Below are 20,694 nucleotides of genomic sequence, written 5' to 3' on the forward strand. Positions count from 1 at the left end.
AATTCAAGAAATGACATTTTCAAGAATACAAAGGACCGGGGAGGGGGGGAGGCTCACGGGCAGGCCCCCTCCTTCCCCTCCGAGCCGCCCCGGCGGGGACCGGAGGGGGGCCGGGGGCTGCCGTGGCTGCGCGGACTCCAAGGCCCGGCGTGCGGCGGGGCGCTGCGCAGGCGCGGGCCGTGAGTGGCAACTTGTTTGTGCGGCCGGCCCCGCGCGGCTCGGCTCGGCCCCGCTCCTCTCCGCTCCCTGCCCCTGCCCCTGCCCCGGCCCCGCTCCGCGCCCCCCCGCGCAACTTTGGCACCCCCCGCCCCCGGAGCCGGGCAGGGGGAGAGGAGCCGGGCGAGGAGGAGGAGGAGGAGGAGGAGGAGGAGGGAAGGAGGAGGAGGAGGGAAGGAGAGGAGGGGGAGGGAAAAAAAAAAATAATAATAAAAGCAACGGCAACACAAAAAGCGAGCCCGGGGCGCCGGCAGTAAGAGCCCCCCCCCCCCTCCCCTCCCAGCCCCCCCATTAACGCCGGGGCTAGATGAACTACAAATGAGAAAGAGGAAAAGATGGAACTGCACATCCTAGAGCACAGGCTCCGGGTGGCCAGCATAGCCAAGGAGAGCATCCAGCTCTTCACCTACGGATTGATCAAACTTGCCTTCCTCTCCTCCAAGACCAGGTGGGTGCCGGGGACCCCCCCTTTCTGCCCCCCCAAAAGGGGACGGGGTTTGGGGGCGCCCCCTCCTCGCCCCCTCGGGGGGAGGTGCAGGAGTTTGGGGGCTCCCTGCTCGGGGGGCACCCCCTGCACCCCAGGGTGCTGCTGCCAGGGGTGGGGGCACCTTGGGGTGCTGCGTTTTTTGGGGGGGCACCTTGGGGTGCTGTGTTTTTGGGGGGGGCACCCTGCTTGCTACGAGCCTGGGTGCTGGCCCCGGGGGACACCTTGTCCCTTAGAGGGGTGTTTTTTTGGGGGGGAGCAGGGGTTGTGCCCCCCGCAGCTCTCCTGCCCCATCCCAAGCTGGGGGGGCCGGAGTTTGGGGTCCCCCCCAAAAGGTCCTGGGGCAGCGCAACGGGAACAGGTGGGGGCCGGGGGGGCAGGCTCGGGGCCACCGCCGGACAACAAAGGCAGCGGCAGGAGGAGGAGGAGGAGGAGTGCTTGGTGCTGGTGTTTTTCCCCTCTTCCCTTTTTTTTTTTTTTTTTTTTTTCCCCTTCTTGCTCTCTTATTTTTTTTCTCTCGCTTTTTTTTTTTTTTTTTTTTTCCTCCCCTCTCCCGGTCGTTGCCGCTCGCTGCCGGAGCGGCTCGTGCAAAGGTTTGCGCTAAAAGGTGTTTTTTTGGTGCTGCCGGATTGCAGGAGGGCAGGGGCAGTGCTCGCCTTGCACTTGGTGCTCTTTAAAAATCGTGGTGTTGAGTAATAGGGATTGTGATAGCTTTCTGGAGGGAAAAAAAAAAAAAAAAAACAACTGTAATGGAAGGCACCGTGAAGAATTTTATTTTTTTCTTAGGGGAAGGAAAGAAAACGCTCTGGCCAGTGTTACTGTGTGTGCCTTGCTGCCTAGGCCTTTCACAGCAAAACAACTTGAATTGCAAATGCATATTCTTATGTCTTCACTTCGCTTGTTGACTTTGTTGCTCTATTCAGAAGGAGGAATGGGAATGTAAATAGCACGACTCAAACTCTTCTTGTTTTTCCAGCCTGATAATTGGTATTTCAGCTTTCTCTTCAGATTCATCTTAGATAGCATTCTTGTAATGAAGGTGGGAAATTTTCTTTGGCAGTAGGACAATAATAAATAGATAATAAATTTGCTTTTTATTTCTTAAATTGTTTTATTCCAAGCTGTAATTCAATCCTCTCTCTGCAATAATGCTTATGGATGAATGGACCTATTTGTGGTGTAATTTGATTACAGTCCCTTATCTCACAGTTAAACTTCATGCATTGAAATCTCACTCTGATTTGGGGCTCATCCCATTTGGCTCAGCGCTAACGTTGTTTGCAGCGTAATGCACATCAGCACCTTGTTTACTGCTGTCCCTGAATACCCAGCGGGGTATTAAAGGCTCTTCAATCTTAAATTTCTATTTTTCATGTGTTATTTCATTGCTAATTGAAAGCGGTTGCTGATTTGGTGGGGGGGCTGTTGCTCCCCCCCTGCTGACAAAGTGTCGCTGTCGGCGTCAGCAATGAAATCTTCAAACCTGTCACTTCTAATGCATAGGCTGGGGGTTGGGGGTTACTGATTTATTTACGTATTTAAGTTCGTGGATGGTCCTGTTTTCTTTTTGCTTCATGCTAAATTTTGTATCTGTACGTAGAGAGGTGTGAAAGGCTCGGACAGCAAGTGTGCCCTTTGCCCTGCGGTACGATAGCTGGTCCCGCACTGGGGTGCAGCACTGGGCAGTTTGGGATTCCCCAGGTCACTGGTGTCTGGCTCTTTCCACGCAGTGAGTATCAGTAACGCTTCCATGGAACCTCACTGGTCAGGAAGAAAGCTGTTTGTGGAAAGGTTTTGTTTGGCATGGGGAGCTTCTATCTATTTCCCTTTTGTTGTGTTTTTGCAGAGAGTAGCAATGTAGGGGAAAGAAGGGAAAGCTTGCCTCTGTCGTTCTTGAGACAGCCGATAGTGCTGAGATGTTGCTCTTTCTCTGGGTTTCTGCACCCAAGACCCCTGCCCTATGGACCTTCTGCTCTGATGGATGTGTTTGTGTGACAAGTGAAAGTCTCTGAGAGATGTAACTGAATTTATGGTCCTGCTGGTTTATTCTCACTCTAACAAGTGGATGCACCCAGGAGACAACAACTTCTTATTAATGTGCAAGACAGATTTCCCCCCAACCACCCCACCTGGGAAGGCCTACATGAGGGATGAAAGCAGAAGGTGGCCTACATCTCTGCTGGTCCTATCTGATGAGATAAAAATGCCCGTTACTTTTACTACCTATCTTTTTCCCATTGAGACCTTAAACAGAGCTCTTACCTGTGCTGCAAGGCTGCCAGTGAGAAATAATGATTTGAGGGACAGATGTGATCCAGAGAGGTGGCAATGACATCACCAGTATCCTTCTGTTGGTAAGGCAAGAGATTCCACAGCTTTACATAGGCTCTCACTTCTGAGAAGTGATCTGGAAGGAGTATTGGAATATCTTTCACGTTCTCGTACACTAGGGAATAGGGCTGGAACAATTTTTCAAATCTTGTACGTTTTTCTTAATCCTCTTGGGAAGGAAAAGTAACAAATCTCCCTCTCGTTAGTTGGCCTTTTGCCACTTTGTCTGCCCTTGTTCATGTCATGAGTCTTTTAATTTAGCTTCTGTTACAATAGCAGTATTTTTTTGAACAAAGAACAGCAATTTTGGAACTATTCCGATGGCCAGAAGCAAGAAAGCAGTTAACGAGGTGAAGAGGTGAGACCAGTAGTGAATAAAACAGTGGGCTGAACTGAGCTGAAAGAAAAACACTATTAATCATAACTTTGTTAGGTATGAGATATCTTATGCAGAGATGCATTGAGACAGATAGTCAAATGATAGCTAATAGTGAAACCCCGACTTAGTTATGCTGAGCAATGTGCTTTTGGTGCTCTGCTTGTGTAAGTAAGTGCAGACCCATTGACTTCACCTGAACTCTGCCAGGCACCCTAGTGGAGGATCAGGTCCCTGTAATGTTTAGTTGCATGCTGAAGATTTGCATGTACCTCATCTCTTTGCTGTTGCTCTCAGCATCATCATCCTAGTGTTTTACTGATCGTGACCTGTCTTCATTTGGCTCATGGGTTCCTTGGTGCCAAGGATCTTCGCCTATTCAGAAGGTGTGCCTTGTGTTTGTGCATGTAAATGTAACTGTGCCTGGTTTTAACACTGCATCATTTTCTCTTTGTATGTGCCCCTGTAAATGCTCATTCTCTGGGGCAGAGAATTGTGCTCATCCTTCCCACCTGTAGTGCTGCAAGAAGAACAGCTTCCCTCCCACCAAAATTAAGCACCTCCTTTCTACAGGGTTAAAACATCTCATGCTGTCAGATGATGTGTCCCAAACGACCTGCTCGAGGACTTGATAGACATCCTAATGTGCTACCATGCTCCAGCCTTGATCTTTGTCCTGCTTGCAGCACACTTCTAACTACGTCTCCCTCTACAGCATAAGAATTAAATCTGGATGGAGGGGGAGGAAGGACAGTTTCAAGTCTTGGGTAACACCTGCACTGAGCCACTAGTACATGGAAAAAGTGAGGTTGACCTTGTCTTTTGAGTTTATAAAAATATATACGGAGAGTTCAAGTCCTGGAGAATCAAGTGGGGTCAGGGTTTTTCCAAGCACTGTGTATAAAGGAACTGGCCTTCGTTTGCTGGTTTCTGGGTAATGCTAAGATAGAAAGACCCTTGAACATCTGGAGTCAATGAGTTAACAAGTAGCCTTTCCTCTCTTGGTCCCAGTACCTAATATAAAGGTTTGGTGGTAAACAGAGAATTGAAGTAGTTGAGGGAGAAAGGTGTTATTTAAATTCTAATGATATTAAGTTATAATTAGGATGAAGTTGAGAGGTTGGTTTGTTCACAGAGCTGGGCAGTTAAAATAATAGTAGGTCCTGTGCCTAGCATCGAAAATCTTAAAATCTGTAATTGAGAGTTTTCTGATAGCGTTTAGTTTGTGGTGGTCCTTGTTATTTCAGCGTGCTAAAGAGAAGGAACAAATTCTCCATGTGTGAAGGGTGAGACCTCAGTCTCAGGAGTGTTTAAGGCAGCCATTTCTAAAGCATCTTGTTTTCTTCTGCAAGGCTCCCAGGTCGCCTTCTAGAGGTGCAGTTGCTGCACACCGGTGGCTTCAAGCAGAATCACAGGTACTTTGCAAGGTGCAGATTCCAGACCTGGCACTGGATCCACGAGAGAGAAGAGATGCTTCCCAGAGGAGCCGGGTGGGCTGCAGGAGCCAGGCTGGCCTCTGCCTTGTGCTCAGCACTGCTGCCACGCTGCCTCTGCCAGGGGACGCTCGGAGGCAGGAGGGGTTCTCAGAGAGGTGCTTAAAAATGTTCATTCCAATCAAAGGGTAGTGAGAAGTAAACAGCGATAAGCTGTGTGGAATAAACTGGCTTCTCTCAGGGAAGTGGTGGAGTCACCATCCATGGAGGTCTTTAAAAGATGCAGAGCTTAGCGATATGGTTTAGTGGAGGACTGTTAGTGTTAGGTCAGAGGTTGGACTCGATGATCTTGAGGTCTCTTCCAACCTAGAAATTCTGTGATTCTCTCGTATATAAATAAGCCATGAAGCTAGGTTTGTTATTTTTGCTAACTTTGTGATAGTTTCTTTGGTGATGTGTCCCTTTTGCTTAGTAATAATCGACACCCCTACTTATAAACAATGTGTTGTTGCTATTAATATAAGTGTTTTTCATTCCCTCATCGCTTGTTTACCGTTTAGGTGTCCTGAAACTGGAGATACTGTAATAAAAGATCTATTTTGGATTTCAAAACATAATAGGATGAACAAGTGTTTGAAATATATCTTAAAATCTGCATCATTTAAGGGAGTTCAGGAGATCAGAAGTCCATTCCTTTGGTATAAACTTAGGCAAACAAGGGTCATTTATGTCCCTATTATGAAGTACAGACTGGTCTGCAGCATTGGGTGATCTGGCAAGGATAAGTTACTCCTGTTGCTAAAACCTATTGCTCTTGGCTTCCACCCCTCAGTATGTCCCAGGAAGACCACTGAATGGAGGCTTTTGCGGTGTTGACTCACCAGAACAGGTTGCTCTTGTTTTCCTTTGGTGTGGCAAAGGCTCCAAAATGACTCATTTTTTCTTTTTGGTGTGTGGTATCTGAGGTCTGGGGACTCCTTTTTCAGCCTGGCTGGCTGACCATCGGTTATGGAGGGACCCAAACGTTGATGTCCAGATGCCACGGGAGGCTGGAGCAATGTGAAGTCTGGTGGCCGAAGCCACCTGCCTACCCTTCCCCAAAGCACTCAGCCTTCCTGACTGCCTTCCCGTGTCCCTGTGTGGTGCTGAGCTTGCTGCTGCATGGTCAGGACCAGCGAGAGCTGGGGAGAATCAAACAAGTAAGAGGGAGAGCGAACAGATGTTTGTTTGGGCCTAACAAAGGACATCAGCTCTTTAATTGTGAATGTCATCGCTCTATTTGGGGCTGCTGGGCATCCCAGTTACCACTGGGATGTGAGGACATTCTGTGGTATTTTAATACATTAAACCTTGTAAAGAGTAGGTTTCCTTCCTGGTCGTCTCTTACTGTTTATTTTCAAATGTTGTTGTGATTTTCCTTTCTTTTCTGCTCTGACACTGCCCTGGTTTACTCCTGTCTCTGCCTGGCAAGTGTCCCTCTGTCCCCAGCCTGCCCTGAGGCTGGTGCCTGGTCAGAAGCTGTCAGGAGCATTTAGAAAGTAAGTGGGATTCAGAAGGCAGAATCTGGACCAAAGAAGCAGTTCTGGACCAAACTCACAGTGCCTTGTAGCTGGAGAAATGTTTGGTTTAGATGTTGGCTTTTGTAACAGAACTGTTCATTTTGTAAGATTTCCTCCCTTTCCTCTCCCACCCCCCATCTGAACTTGGACATTTGCCTTTTAAATAAACAAACACCTGGCTGTAGCTTGTCCTGGGGTGGTTGTTATTCCTCATTTCCCATGCTGAACTGCTGCTGTCCATGGCCAGAGCTGTTGCACAGATGCAATCCATCATCTGGGGATACGCTACAAGTTCAGTCATGTAGAGGAAGCAGCACTGGTGCCCACTGATGTTGAGCTGAGAAATAAAAAAGAGGAAAAAATATTTATCTTCTGCCATGTAAATTGTTAAAACTCCCTTCAGCTGAATATTTGTTTATTACTTTCAGATGAAAGTCAATATTTAAACGAAAAATGTGGCTTTTGTTAGTTCCTAGATGGCTTCCTCTGCAAGCTGGGCGCTCTTCTGCTTCAGCAGCAGCGCTGCAGGTCTGCTAAGGATCGCATGACTGTTGTGCATTTATCATCGAGAAGTAACAGTTGAGTTGTTCATTAACACAATAGCTTGAATCCACAGGCTATTCCTGCTGCTGAGTTATAACTTAAATTAGGCCCCGTTTGATAGCTGGAACTATTTGACAGTGCCTTGTTTGTCCTCTATAAATATGTAGATCTTTTCACTTAATTCTACTCTTTTTTTTTTTTTTTTATATCTGTTGAGCACACTACCTCATTTATCTAATACACAACTCCTTAATCGTCCTGCATGTTTCAATTTTTTTTAATGTGTTTGGACAAGAGCTACAATTTCTTTTTCAGAGGAAACAGTGCAGATTTGTTCTTTTGTTTACTGCCAACTCCAGAGTAAACTCCAGCTCTGATCTGCTGATAGCTGAAGGCTGGTGAAGGAAGAATTATACAAGAGGAATGTGAGGAAATAACTCCATTCATTGCAGTTCAGAATCAACAGAGCAAAGCCTGTAAGTTGCAGTTATCATTTCAAAGTAAAAAGATCTCTCCTCCCCCAAGCTCTGCTTGGTTTTGTATAACTAACTGTAAGATACAGTTGTTGAGAAAACAACAGACAAAAATGTTTTATTAGAGAACAAAGGAAATAAAGATTGATAAAGCCTTTTTCATTACTATATAGTCCCGTTAGTTTCAGACATACAGCACTAAGTTTTACTGTGCTGCCCATGGAAACAGAGAATCAGATCTCATTTTTGTGGTCTGATGTATCATAAACATTTTGTACTGGTTGATAAAGTTTTATTTTTACAACCAAAAGAAAGCAATGAATGCCTAAACTTCCTCACCAACCAGATCTTGTTCCTTACTTTGGTTAAATATTCTTAACCGGAGATTAAAATAAAAAAGTCCTTCTGTACTGCAGCCTACTTCAAAGGGCTCCCAGCATTAATGCTGTGCTATTGGAGTTGCTGTTTAGCACAATGTTGGCATGAGGAAAAGACAAGTGAGCTTGTTTGGTGGCAGCAAACCACGGGTAGTCTTTGGAGGACTTTGGGACGTGCTATTGTGTGGATGGCTCAGTTGGCAAAGCAATTGCTTTTCAGACCTTTCTGGACCAATTCAGTTTCGTTGATGTGATGGAATAAGTGTTTTTTTAAGATACTTATGCTATTACTGTCCAGTAGTTGTAGGGAGATGTAGGCTGTAGTTGCTGGTCAACTGTCCTTGGCCCAAATTCTTTTAGTAGAAATTGTTTGTAAAGAAGGAACCCAACTGCTTCATAAGTGTGAATGTGTTTGATGCAGATGTAACTCTATAGGAAACGTTGCTTTTCTTAACCCACGGTTTTAGTGTCCTCATTACAAAGGATACCAGAGATGTCATAAGGTATTGCAAACTACATTAATTTGAAAGTAAAAATGCAACCTTGAAGTGTTATATAAAAGTATTCAAATCGGTGGACTTTTTATTATTATTATTTTTAAATGATACTGGGGGCAATTTCTAAAGCTGGGAGGGGAAAATTTACAAGTTTTGACACAGGTAGAACAGTTAAAACGTCTTTTCTGGTCTTTTTTTTTCTGTTCAGGCTTTTAGAAATATTGTGTCAGAGGATCTGAGCAATGATATACACTGGTTTTAGTGATACCTGAATATTTATTCTAGTTCTGTGATTAAAAGATGAGCATTCAACCCTTTATTATGCTAGAGAATATATCCTGTTTTACAGGGCGAGTTGGCTGAAGTTGACAAGTCAGAGACCGTGATGGAAATGGCCCATGTTAATCTTGTTTAACATTTGTTATTTTTATTTCTTTTCCTAAAGAGCGATTGACTCTCCTCTGCTGATAGCCTCTAAGGCACTTGCTTGCAAATAAATGTGGTCTCGGCAAAACGAAAAAAGGTTGTTTTAGTAATGAGAAGGATATACTCTGTATGCATCTAAGCAACTGTATACATTTACATAGATTTACTCAGTCTTTATTTTTATGCTTTTTTGAAAATGATGGATGACTTATTTATTACATGATTAATCTTCCAGTTGTGATCTTCTTCACGCTGCTTTTGGGTGGAAATTGGAGTTTGGTTATAACATGGCAAGCAAGCATTTTGATTTGCTGTTTTAAAATAATGAACAACATTAAATGTGCTGAGTATTTAGAAAAAAAAACTATGAACCTATTTTGTGTATGCAACTAAACAATTTGTTCTGATCTGTATAAAACAAACTGATTTGATGGTGACGTGAGACTATGCCTGTCAAGAGATTAGAGCTAGTAGATCTCAGCCTCCCACACCTACTTCTTGTTTGCAGACTGGAGGGGAAAAAAAAAAAAAGAAAAAACAAATTTACTTGCTTTTTCAGTTCCTAATTTGTGTCTCAACCTGGAATGAACTAGTGATCATTCTGAACTAAATTGAGAGAATATTTTCCTCGTTTCAAATTACTCTTCTTGCAGAAGATGCTGTTGCTATTAAAATCTGGCTTATTGCGTAAATGGACCGGTTCCAGTTGCTTTGTCACCGATTTCTCCTCAATTGACTTGTTAAATTTGCTTTGGAGTTTCAGCAACAAACATACTTCCTTTGATAGTTAATTCTTATTTAAACAATCTTCCTTACACGTAAGATGCCATCACTCAAAAAATGATTTCAGGTATCTGAAATCTGTAGATCGGATTTTATAATGTTAAAATAAAATTGTACTTTTAACTGTTTTCATGTCCTAACTACTGGGCTGCAAAATGGGCATGGTAGAATTTCCCTCTCATTGCTGCGGAGATAAATTTGGGACAGACTGTAAAATACTGAGATGATGTGTTTTGAGGTGTGCGTTATCACCCATTTGGCGTTTTCATCAGCCAGGCAGAGTTTTACTGTGCATGACTTGTTTGCGTGAGCTGAGGTAGCAATGTGGGAAACCATACATGCTTGTGGCTCCTTCTCTCGAGCTCACCATGGGTTTTAGAACAGTTGGTGAATGGGTTTCTGCAGCAAGAGATGGGGCCGTGTGTCCAGCAATGCTTGTCTTTTGTGGACTACGGCACACAAATCAAGACAGATCGCTGTTTCAGTTGAGGTCTTTTTTTCAGGCAAAACTCAGCAGTGTAGACTGTCTGTAGAGATTTCTGTGCAAATAAAATTAATACATTATTCTGGAAAATGAAATGGATTTGAGTTACAGGCACTGCAGATGAGGCAACGGTAGTTAGGAATGGATAAAATGATGAGATTCCTTGAGAACAGAGCATTGCTTTTAACAGGAAGATTTTTGGTTTAATGTTTACTTTCTTTTCAGTGTCCCTGGCACACAGGTGTCTCAGCGTTTTGATGGCCAACGGGGACCTCTTTGCTAGACCAGAATGATTTTGGCTGAGCAAAGCAGAGGTTTGCAAGAATTCAGCTTGACCAAAGCAAGCGTTATGGTTTACTTCAAGGAGGGAGAAGAACGACAAAGCACGAGGTTGGCTTGGAGACTGAGGTCTCCTAACCACATGGTAGCCTCTTGTGGGACTTACGCCAGTTAATGCTGTAGTAGGACCTTAACCTTTTTGTGGTGTTTTCAGTCCAAGCCTGGTACAGTGCTGTCACAGAAGAAGAAAACAGCACATCTTTACAGAGTGGTTGAGGTTGGGAAGGATCTCTGGCCATCATCTGGTCTGACTGCCTCCCCAGCTAAGGCACAATTGAGTGGAGATGGTCCCGCAGGGTGTTGCCCAGGTGAATCCTGTACTTAAAGCCCTGCACGTGGCTTTGCTGTCCTGTGAGTTGAGGTGTTGTTGACCTTCCTGACATTATAACTTTGTTCTGTTTGGCACTGCTTTCCCTATCCTAGTATAACTTGTGATTTAATGTTTCATTTAAACAGGACAATGTGTTTTTTGAAGGTAATAGTGGGGTTGTACGACCTCTTAGCTTTGGAGAGGTCCCTCAGTATGGAAGGAAAAACTGTCTGTTGCATTAATTTATTGGTACTTTATGTTTCTTCGTGAGCATTTCATGTGAAACTGCTTATTGGCTGCACACTGTTTAAAGAAAAAAAAAAAAGCTGAAGTTAGAGCAGCCTCGAGGCTGCTCTAATTTAAACAAAGTAGAAGCCAAAAAATTCCATAGCTGGATAAGAGCAAAGCTGGCCTTGGGAAAGGGCATGTACTCACTTCTGTATCAGTGCAGGCAGCTGAATTACAATTTGTAGGACCGTTAGATGGATGTACAAGACTAATGAAGCCACTTCAACCCCAGTCCTCGACATGGAAGCTTTATTTATGTCTTTGACACAAGTAAGGGAAAGTATTAGAATGGCATAGAGTCCAAATGGTGCTCGGTTTAGCGCACAGCACTGTGTGGTGGATGGCCTGCAGGAAAAGTGGTGCTTTGGTTATTGCACAGCTCCTGAAATCCTTCTGCAATACTCATCATGCGATGAAACCACACTATATGGAAGAGTTTTCTCTATAGCCCTCATACCCGTATCAAGTTACTCCAACGCCCTGCCTTTCTGAGTGGTTCTCATAATTTCTGTGCACGCAGTCACTTTCTTGGCTTCGTGCCTTGCCACATTACCCATCGCAGTGCTGTAATTCGGGGGCCGCCGGGGCTTGACCCCGGGACAGGCGCTCCGTGCTATTGAGGACTGACGCTGTGTGTCTGGGCAAGGGGAGAGGTCTCGAAGGGAAGGGATGGTGCCGGATCACCGAGCTGTCCCCTGGTAGCTCTTCTGGTGTTGCAGCGTAAGGGAAATAAATACTTCTCCTTTGCGCAGCGCTGTGAAATCAGCCTGGAATGACTAATGTAAAAAGACTTTGTGCGTCCTGTACCCGTCTGAACGGCTTTGTTCTTTCAGATGGTGGCTGGATTGTAATCTCAGGGAATGATTTAAATATGAAATAGTCTCAAAACAATATGGTTATGTATTAGCTTTTAATGGGCTTGTGAAGCAGCGTGTTTTCAATGGGTATCTCATTGTGAAAGTGTACAAGTGATAATGACCTACTTCTTGGTGGGGAAATAAAACAGGAAAAAAAGTCAGAAATGACAAAGTGTGTGTGCATGTGTGTGTAAAATGCCTCGTGTAACATCGGTGGTCTTTGGAGATGTATGTTGGTATATGCTTTAAATTAATTTTCTTCTATGTTTGCAGTATATCAGCAAGCCTTTGAGCCAGTACATCCTTGGCTGTTAATCCATGCTTGATAGCCTTCCGTGGCGCGTTACTGCAGTGCATCTCCTTTTGAGCTCCCTCTGACTAGAACATAACTGTGTGTTTTCTTATGGATTTGTAGATGGCCACAGCACTTAAAACAGTTCCTGACTCTATCTCTAGGCGCAGCCCCTGTTGGCTGGATAGCTGAGGGTGCAGATGGAGGATCGTAGCCAAGCAGTTGAGATTCCTGGCCCCGAGTCAGCAGCTCCCACCTCTGCTGTTGTGGAGGTTGTTGTTAGCTTGCCGAGCGTGATCCAGGTTCAGTGAGGGAAAAAAAGGCACCTCTGAAGCCAAATCATTTTGGTTATGTGTATGGCACGGGCTCACAGACAGCTGCTGTAGTGCAGCTGTGGGATGGCTAATTTTGGAGTCAGGGTACAAATGATTTTTTGACTTCTTACCCCTTCTTTACTGGGCAGGAGAATGGTCAGATGATTCGATCTTGTTGTAGGGATAGAAATAAGTTGTGAAGTATGAGATACATGAACAGGAGTGGTGTTTTCCGTTTTGCCAAACTATAGGATAAGCACATCTTCTGTGTATCACTAGTATCATGTTTTGAGTATTACATTTGCTCCTTTTGTGTTTTTAATTCCAACAATAATGATTTTTTACTTGCATTTGAAAAAAACAACAACAACAAAACTCTCAATGACAGGAATAGAACAGTTCCTGGATTCAAAATAGAGTGGTACATTTTCCTTGGCTTGTTTAAACATATTACTGTTTATATATTCCTTGCAGGATCAGCACAGAGAAAAGGACAATGAGAGAATTTCATGGTGCTCCTTAAACAATTCTAACATAAAACAAAGTTTGAAATGAATTAGACTCTACCTTTTAAGCACTTGTCAAATGTTCTCAGTGTCAGGTTTTCTTCCCACTTAATGTTCACTTTATATCAAATCTAATGTGAGGTACATGATAATATTTTCAGAATCACCTAAGTCCCATTTAAAAAAAAATGGCTTAAGCACTTGGCACCCCAAGGCTCATTAGAAGCCAATGGGGCTTAGACTCTGAAATGTCTGTTACTGTGGGAGGGAAAAACACTTAGGGGCTTTTAAAAGAAAATTGCCTCCTGGACAGGCTTGCTGACAACCTTTCAGGACAAAAGCATGGTGAAACTGTACCAAAGCTGGGGAGGGGGGAGGCTTAGTGTAACTTCATGCAGAAAGGAGTGAAGATGCATTGCTGAAAATTAGTTTAGGGAATCAAAACAGGGATCTCTGTGCTTATCTTACCCCATAACCATGTGGGTTAGGGACTTGCTTTACTCCATTTCTCCAGCAGTGCAGCATCAGGCCCCTGCACTACCCCGCTCTGCAGCTGCAATCCCTGCAGCCGCTGCGTGCTCAGGGGTCACCCATCTTGGTGCATTTTGGCTGCATCTGTGAGAGCTGGGAGACATGGCTGGCTTTCTGCATGGAGGGAGAAACTGAGAGACATAGAGGGGGTGAGGGACCTGCTCATCTCACAGAGCAGCTCTGTAGTAGGAGCCTGACTCTTTTTTCCATGCCCTGCACCACCACCACTGCTGAACTGCCTCTTTCTGGTAGGAGTGACAAGAGCCATGTTTCCAGTCTGTGTTTGCATTAGCCACTTGAAATCCCTCTCATCTGACTGCTGTGCTTTCCTTCTCTTTTGCCTTTTCTGTTCCTACTTCTCCTAGGTTCGTTACTGAAGGTGTGCTCTGTCTTCTTTGCTTACACTTTCAGAGAGAAACGTAAGTAGGGTTGCAAGATGTCCATTCGAGCTTCCAGTAATAACAGCAGTCTTCCTGAGCGTCATAAAGAAAACAGCCAGGGATGTACTTGTGAGCATGTGTGTTTTTGAATGCACACACACAAATAAGTAGAAATGTATGTATATAATATATATGTATATATGTCATTCTGAAGTCAGAGCACTCTTGAAATGGAAATTGCCTCGACAAGAAACGAGAGGTAGCTTGTGCTGACAAACAAAAACACATGTTTTCAGGGGCTCTAATAGCTGTGCTTCAGGACAGAGAATGTCTCTCTTCCCGGTACCCTTCAGATGACAGCTGCCACGACGGGGGCTGGATGTGAAGAATACATTTTCAGGCGGCTGTATCCTGGGTACTGGGGAGGCTGTGGAGCTCTGAACAATAGCAGAATACGGAGCTGCCAGCAGGGAGTCTGAGTGGACAAGTATAATCATGCACTGCTCAGCTTTCAAGGAAATTACAGTTAGTGCACTGACTTGCTCATAATAGTGATGCATTGTTTAGCTTAATAACTTATCAGCTCTCCAGGAACCAGCCAGCGATCACTGTCATCATACACTGCTAATCATTCTGTTCTCACATTGTCCAAAGATGAACTGAGGACCTGTCACATCACCTATAAAACTGGCAAATTGAGTGCACTGTAATTTTTTTTTTTAAGCTAGAACGAACAGTATTGCCCACCTTCTTTGTTCTGTTGTTTTGTCGTTACGTTTATCATACGTGATTGTGCATGTAGGTTTTCTTTTTTTTAATGTCAGGTTAAAAGCCTAATCTGGAAAGGACATTGCCAAATTGTGTCTTTTTTTGTTGTTGTTTTTCCCCATTTGTAGAGTCTTTGTTAAATTGCTGTTCTTTGTGGTAGCTACTGGGGAACTGAATCTGAAATATATATATATATATTTTTTTTTAAATGAACATTTGTTTCTCATCAAGCATTTTGGGGCAGAGGGGCAATTTTCAGTGGTGCTGTCTGTAGTACCTAGGCTCCTGTCAATCACTAGTCAACGTGATCTGACAATGGCTCTCTGTAGCAGCAAGGAGCGATTATCCTTGTTACACAAATGTGGAATTTAGGCACGGGAAGGTTGAGTGATTTACCCACAGGCATGCAGGGAGCTGGAGAACAAGAAGGAGAGCAAGGAGGAGAAGCAAGCTGGTTTGAGTCCTGGTCCCAGTGGGCCGTATATCCTCCGTGGACACAGGCTGGCTCCTTGTCAAAGGGTTATTTGTGAGTGCTGAGCTGCTGGCACTGAAGGAGCTATTTCTGATCGTTTGTTCTGAAGGAAAAGTGGCCACTGATACACGAATAGACTTCACTAGATAATATATCTAAATCTTCTCTTTAAGAGGTAATGTTTTAAACTCTTCTGGCTCTGACTCTTGCTGCTGCCACTGCTGCTTTTTTCCTTACCCGCCTGGCTGTTGTGCACGGCTGGAGTGCAGGAAGGGGGACGAGGTGCTGGGATTTCATTTTGTACTTTGTTGTTGCCTGGTTGTGTGGCTGGGGATGGAAAAAGTGAATGGTTCCTACCTCAGGACCGATCTACACTGCAGTACCATAGCTAGAGATTCAGGCTGGGTGGCTTGGACAAATCTGGTGCTGTAAGCAGCGCAGTACAACCTGGCACGGGCTAACTGCGGCCACGTTTACCATGTTTTTAGGTGGATTTTTGTAGTCCGTGACGGTCTGTGCTGCTACACACGAGAGCCCTTTCTGCATGTGCTGACAGCCACCGTGGTCAGATGCCGAATAAAAAAAAACACTCCTGTGGAGTACTGCAAAACAGCTTTATTTGCTAACCTTTAGATGGCAGATCCTAAAACAGTGCAAAATGTCAAAGCCTTAGGGACACCTTTTTGTGGTCAGCAGGGCACAGATCCGCAAGTCACGGTGGGGGAGATCTCCCACCAGTTCCATGCTTGGGGCTGAAATGAAGCATCTGATAAAGGGAGGGGGAGACAGATGGATGTGCCCCACTGAAGCAAGCCTCCGTACGGTTCTGAGTAGTGCAGGCAGCTGTAGGACAATATCTACTGATCTCAGGGATTGTGCAAACAGTGGGGTGGGCTATTTTTATTAGACCAGAATGAGTACACTGGGATTTAAATGAAATCCTGAGTATTTCAGTGTGTTGTGTTGTGTTGTTTTTTTTTCTGTTGTTTGGGGTGTTTGCTTTGGCTTCATCTCTCTCCTGTCTGTCGTAGCTTGAGAAAGACAATTGTATCTTTCCATCGGTGACGACTAGAATTAAAATAGGAAGGAGCCTTCTGCTGCAAGATTTATTGCCTGGCACATCTATGTTGTCTGATGAAATGTCATCTTTCGTTATGTTTTGAGACGATGCTGCCTGACTACGATATCTCTGAACTGCGCGAGAAAAACATTTGGCCACACCTAATCTTGTCAATTATTGGGGTATTCTTTTAGCTCATGTGATGTAAGTCTGTGTATATAGTATTGAAAAAATTAAGTCAAGCCTCTGCTAATAGACAGAAAAGATCAAGTTGTTGTGAAATGGTCCCTATAGAGAGTCTTGTGTGTGCTGTGGATGAATCCACTCTTTCTGGTAGCAAGAAGTGAGAAAAATGCTGAGTAAATATCTCTCGTCCCCAAAATCAATTTCCAAAATAAGGACATACCTGAAGCTTACAGGTGTGTCTTTCTCTTCCATGGGAATATTTCCCACTTATCCAGGAGTCTGCTGTCTTCCTTCAAAAACAAACTAATGTTGTTCAGGTTGTTTCTCCTGCAAATAAATCCTGTTTTTTTGGCTCCAGTTGCTGTAGGACCAACAAATGGCATTAGGCCTAAGTTCCGAGGTGGTACCATTTAACTGTGTTTTGCATTGTACAAAGCTAAAAAGCACAGCCAGCTGAAAACTAGAAATAGTCAGGTTGAATAGTAAAGCCTAAAGGCTGGTATGAAATAATGCCAGCGTGTACTTTAAAATAGCGTAACCACTGCCTAATAAGTTACCTTACTGTTTATATTGAAAAACAGCTGACTTTCGCGTTATGCTTGACTAGAGATTTCTTGTGCAAGAGGTATTTTTTTCTTCGTCATGCCTACAGATACAAGAGTATAAATGTCAATATTCAAGGCAATTACTTCATTACAAATCTGCTTGGAATGTCCTGATAACCCAGTTCATACCTGGCAAATACAACAGGTTTCTTTTCATTGATTTCAGCGAGCTAGTACCCACGCTGAAAATCTGATGTGAGGGGGAATGTTTCTGCAGACTCCAGTTCATGAAACCTGGACAGCAATACAGCTGGGGTGTCTGGGAAAATAAACCATTTTCCTGGGTGTAGCATGCATGAGGATTCTTGGATTAATTCATGCAATATTCAAGCCAGCTCTTGATTATCTCCGGGTAAATTATGTAAATGGTGAAGTTCCTGTACGAAGAGGGCAGAAGCACACCCAGTCTGGATCTGGATGAGCAGACTGAAAGCAGTGTGCTGCCTTCTGCTGGCGTTGCATCGCCCATTTCCCGGCTCAGGAATCTCAGCAGGCAACAGGATTGCTGCCTGTTCTTCCACCCCCCAGCCTGTTCCAGGCTCATTTGTATGATTTCTGCTACTTAGTTTTATTTTGCCAAGGCTCTCCCACCCATCCCTTTGTTCTGCATAACTGATGTTTGCAGCGCTCCTGTCCTGTTGCTCAGCAGCTCCACCACAGTCTGAAGCCGTTGTGCATTGTGGTGAGCGTGGAGATATGCTGGTACGAGGGTCTACACCCTCAGAACTCTGTTACAGATGTTTTGTTTCCAGCTCTCATAGCTGCTCCAGAGCAGGATTTGATGCCCTGTGCTGAGAATAGACCACAATACTTCAGAGCATCTCAGGCTGGTAGGCAGGAGTTGGATGCTGTGCTGGGGGAGTGAGGGTGTAAGGAAGAAAAGGTGTTAGCCTTGACGAGGTGTCTAGGAAAACTTGCATGTAATTTTTTGTTTTGGTCAAGTTTTATTTATAAAACTGTGCGGGAACATCCCTAATGTCCTTCCTACACATCTGATGTGCAAGCTTAGGTGAAGAGATCCATCTGTTGGGTACAGGTCACGGTGTTGCTGACTTCTTTACGTCTGCTTTGCTTAGAACAGGAAAAATTGAAGTTTGTAGTACTTAAATAATTCTGGTTAAAACATAGTTGTTTTCTCATCACCAGCTCTCTGTCTTCTTTATAATTTTGGTGCTTCATTTGGTCCTTTTTTCAGGAATGCTGTGTGGCTGTGTTACAGGCCCATCAAAAGCAGTGGCTATATTGACATTAATTGAAAGGGACAGACTTTGTCCCTATCTGTTGATAGATTTGAGTGTTACTTTCTCTTTTCCAGCACGTTTACATTCATTTCTTTATGGCCCTTTGAGTAGTAGATGCTGCCTACTGTACACACAGGTCCAGAATAAAGTTTTATGTGTCAAGAAACTCCACAGCAGTTGCAACTTTGCTTATTTGGCATCAGATGAAACTGAAGCTTATTTTACAGAAATCCAGTGAATTGAGTTTCAGCTTTTCTTAGGACTGCTGTGAAGACAACTCCCTTCCCACAGAGAGTAGTCTGGCACGGCAGCTTTCCAGGAAACCTTTAAAAACTGCTTCATCTTGGCCTACCTTCTTCACTACGTGCAACATTACTGTTAAACTTATAGTAGACTTCGGTACAGGCTTGCACACTGACAGGTATAAAGCAACAAACTCTGTAAAACTGTTTTATCCCATGGATCTGTGTACCTATGTGGCACCTCCTTCTGAAATACTTGCATCTGTGGAGCAGCTTTCATATTCTGCAGATGACAAACAGGAAGCACGGTTCCTTCTTGATGTCATGTAGAATGATTGGTGTCATTTTATTAACGTTTTTTCTCGTGCACTTCTCCAAACAAGTGGATGTCACGGCTGGGCCCAGAATTGGGAAGAGTCGTCATGGGAGACGGGCTTCAGTGGAAGTATCTGATTTTCTGGTTAGCTGATTCATTGCTGGGTTTCTGAAAACCCCATAATGCCCTCTGATTGTTTTCTTCCAGAATTAACCTGTTTTTCTTGGTCTGGATTGCTGATACTTAAATAATGACATCCTTCACGAAAGCAGTTTTCATCTTCTCTAAGCAGAAGACAGACTGTTCTCCTCTGTGGACTCATATCAGGATTTGTTCTTTTGGATTGTGCTTTTCTTTTAATAAAAGTCCGGAGTGCTTGGGGATTCAAGCATTGTGTTTATTCATTTTCAAAAAAAAGATCTTGGTCCTTCTACTGACAGTTTGTCTTCAGCTGGCTGCCTTTAGAAATCAAGTTCTGTGCTGGCAATCCGTCAATCTGTTGTACGAGGCACGGAGTGAGTGACATTACTTGCTTCAACATATCACAACTGTTACACTTGCTCCCTCTTGCCCTGTAGCATCATGTTATGTCAGAGTGTGGGAAGGGGTTGTAGGGTTGTATGTATTTTTGTTGTTGGAGGATCTCCTCCTTAACCTATAGTCTTTTATATCTCAGGCCTTGGAGGTGTTTGGTTCTCCCAAAAATGTGCTGTTTTGAAGAAATGCAACTTGTGCTCAGCTGGCTAAAGCCTTTGCTGCTGCTGGAACAATGGGATTTGTGTGATGCAGCTCAGCAAGCTCCTCAGGGCAGAGCCCATTTGTGTGAGATGCCTGAATGGAGGCTGGAAGCTGCTGCAATACAGCAGGATGGACCAGGCAGGATGAGTGCTGCACAGGAAGACTTGGTACAAGTTACAGGGTTGATATAGGAATTATTACATCAGGTTTTTCAGCCTGTTTTTCAGAAGGTCAAACTATAATTAAAAAGCCTTTTATCTTCTCTCTCCCTCTCCCCCTCCATCCCCCCTTAAACTTTTTTGTTGTTCTTCTTTCTCTTTAGTCTACAGAGAGCAAATTCCTGCAGAATTCCTGGCACAAAGATGGAGGCTGATAACACTGGTGTGTAATACTGAAGTGGGAGCTGAAGCTACAGCTGTTTCATAGTTTCCAGCACAGGGCCTTTTCAGCATAGCTGATGGAGGATTCCTGAGTAAGGCCTCCCAAGGGCAATGTGTGCTGGTGCTGAGCCCCGTTATGTGCCCAGGTGCCCAGCACAGTGAAGGCAGCGGTTGCAGAGGGCTGAGCACTGCCAGGTTGTGCCCTTTGGAAGTGTTTGTGTAGTGGGTACAGAATTGGGAACCAGCATTCACAGCTTTTATTGTATTCTTTTATTTCCCAGCTCAGTAACGGCTTCATTCCAGAGCCTCTCACAAACCGTTCAGGCCTAATCCTGAACATACAGCAGCCCCGAATAAAGTCCTTCCAGTTTTTTCACTGGGAACATAGGATCAGCTTCTTACCTGCTGTTCTCCTCTCACTCAGTATGACTAAGGGAATAAAAAACATCATCTTCATGCATAAAGTGTGAATATTTGTTAATGTTTGGGAAGAGATAACGTGGGCATCTATGTGTGATGTGAGAGACCTGGCTTCCAGAACAGGGACTGATGGATTGCAGTTATCAGCTGGGCCTTTGGAGCATGGGTCTTTTGGCCTCTCTCATCAGAATACAGTTTTTACATGATTATAGAGGATAATGCTAGAAATGCCTCTGCACTGGGCTTGCCACATGTCCAGATGGCAAGGTCAGTGTAGCATAGACCTTGCTCGGTTGCTTTGTGTGCCAGGATAAGTGCTGCTGCTTCTATTTGTGCTACTGGCTCAGCTAGAAATCGAGGAGTTCTACGGCTGTCAATAAATTCAGAGAGTTAGAAATTATTATCTGCAGTGAACTCTGCTCTTACTGCCCTTAAATTAATTTCCCACCCCTTTGAAAAGGCAAATG

At 44.2% G+C, this 20,694-nt stretch overlaps 1 protein-coding gene across 1 annotated transcript in view; it reads left to right on the forward strand.

Moving 5' to 3' along the window:
- Positions 1-415: 415 nt before the first annotated feature.
- Positions 416-20,694, forward strand: part of CASTOR2 (cytosolic arginine sensor for mTORC1 subunit 2) — a 119,176-nt gene continuing 98,897 nt past the window's right edge. The window contains exon 1 of the mRNA XM_082776396.1: positions 416-664. Coding sequence (XP_082632522.1) covers positions 552-664 — 113 coding nt within the window. The 5' untranslated portion in view covers positions 416-551. The remainder of the gene's footprint in view (positions 665-20,694) is intronic.

Source organism: Aythya marila (assembly GCF_965140915.1).
Source record: "Aythya marila genome assembly, chromosome: 20".
Taxonomy (NCBI): Eukaryota; Metazoa; Chordata; class Aves; order Anseriformes; family Anatidae; genus Aythya; species Aythya marila.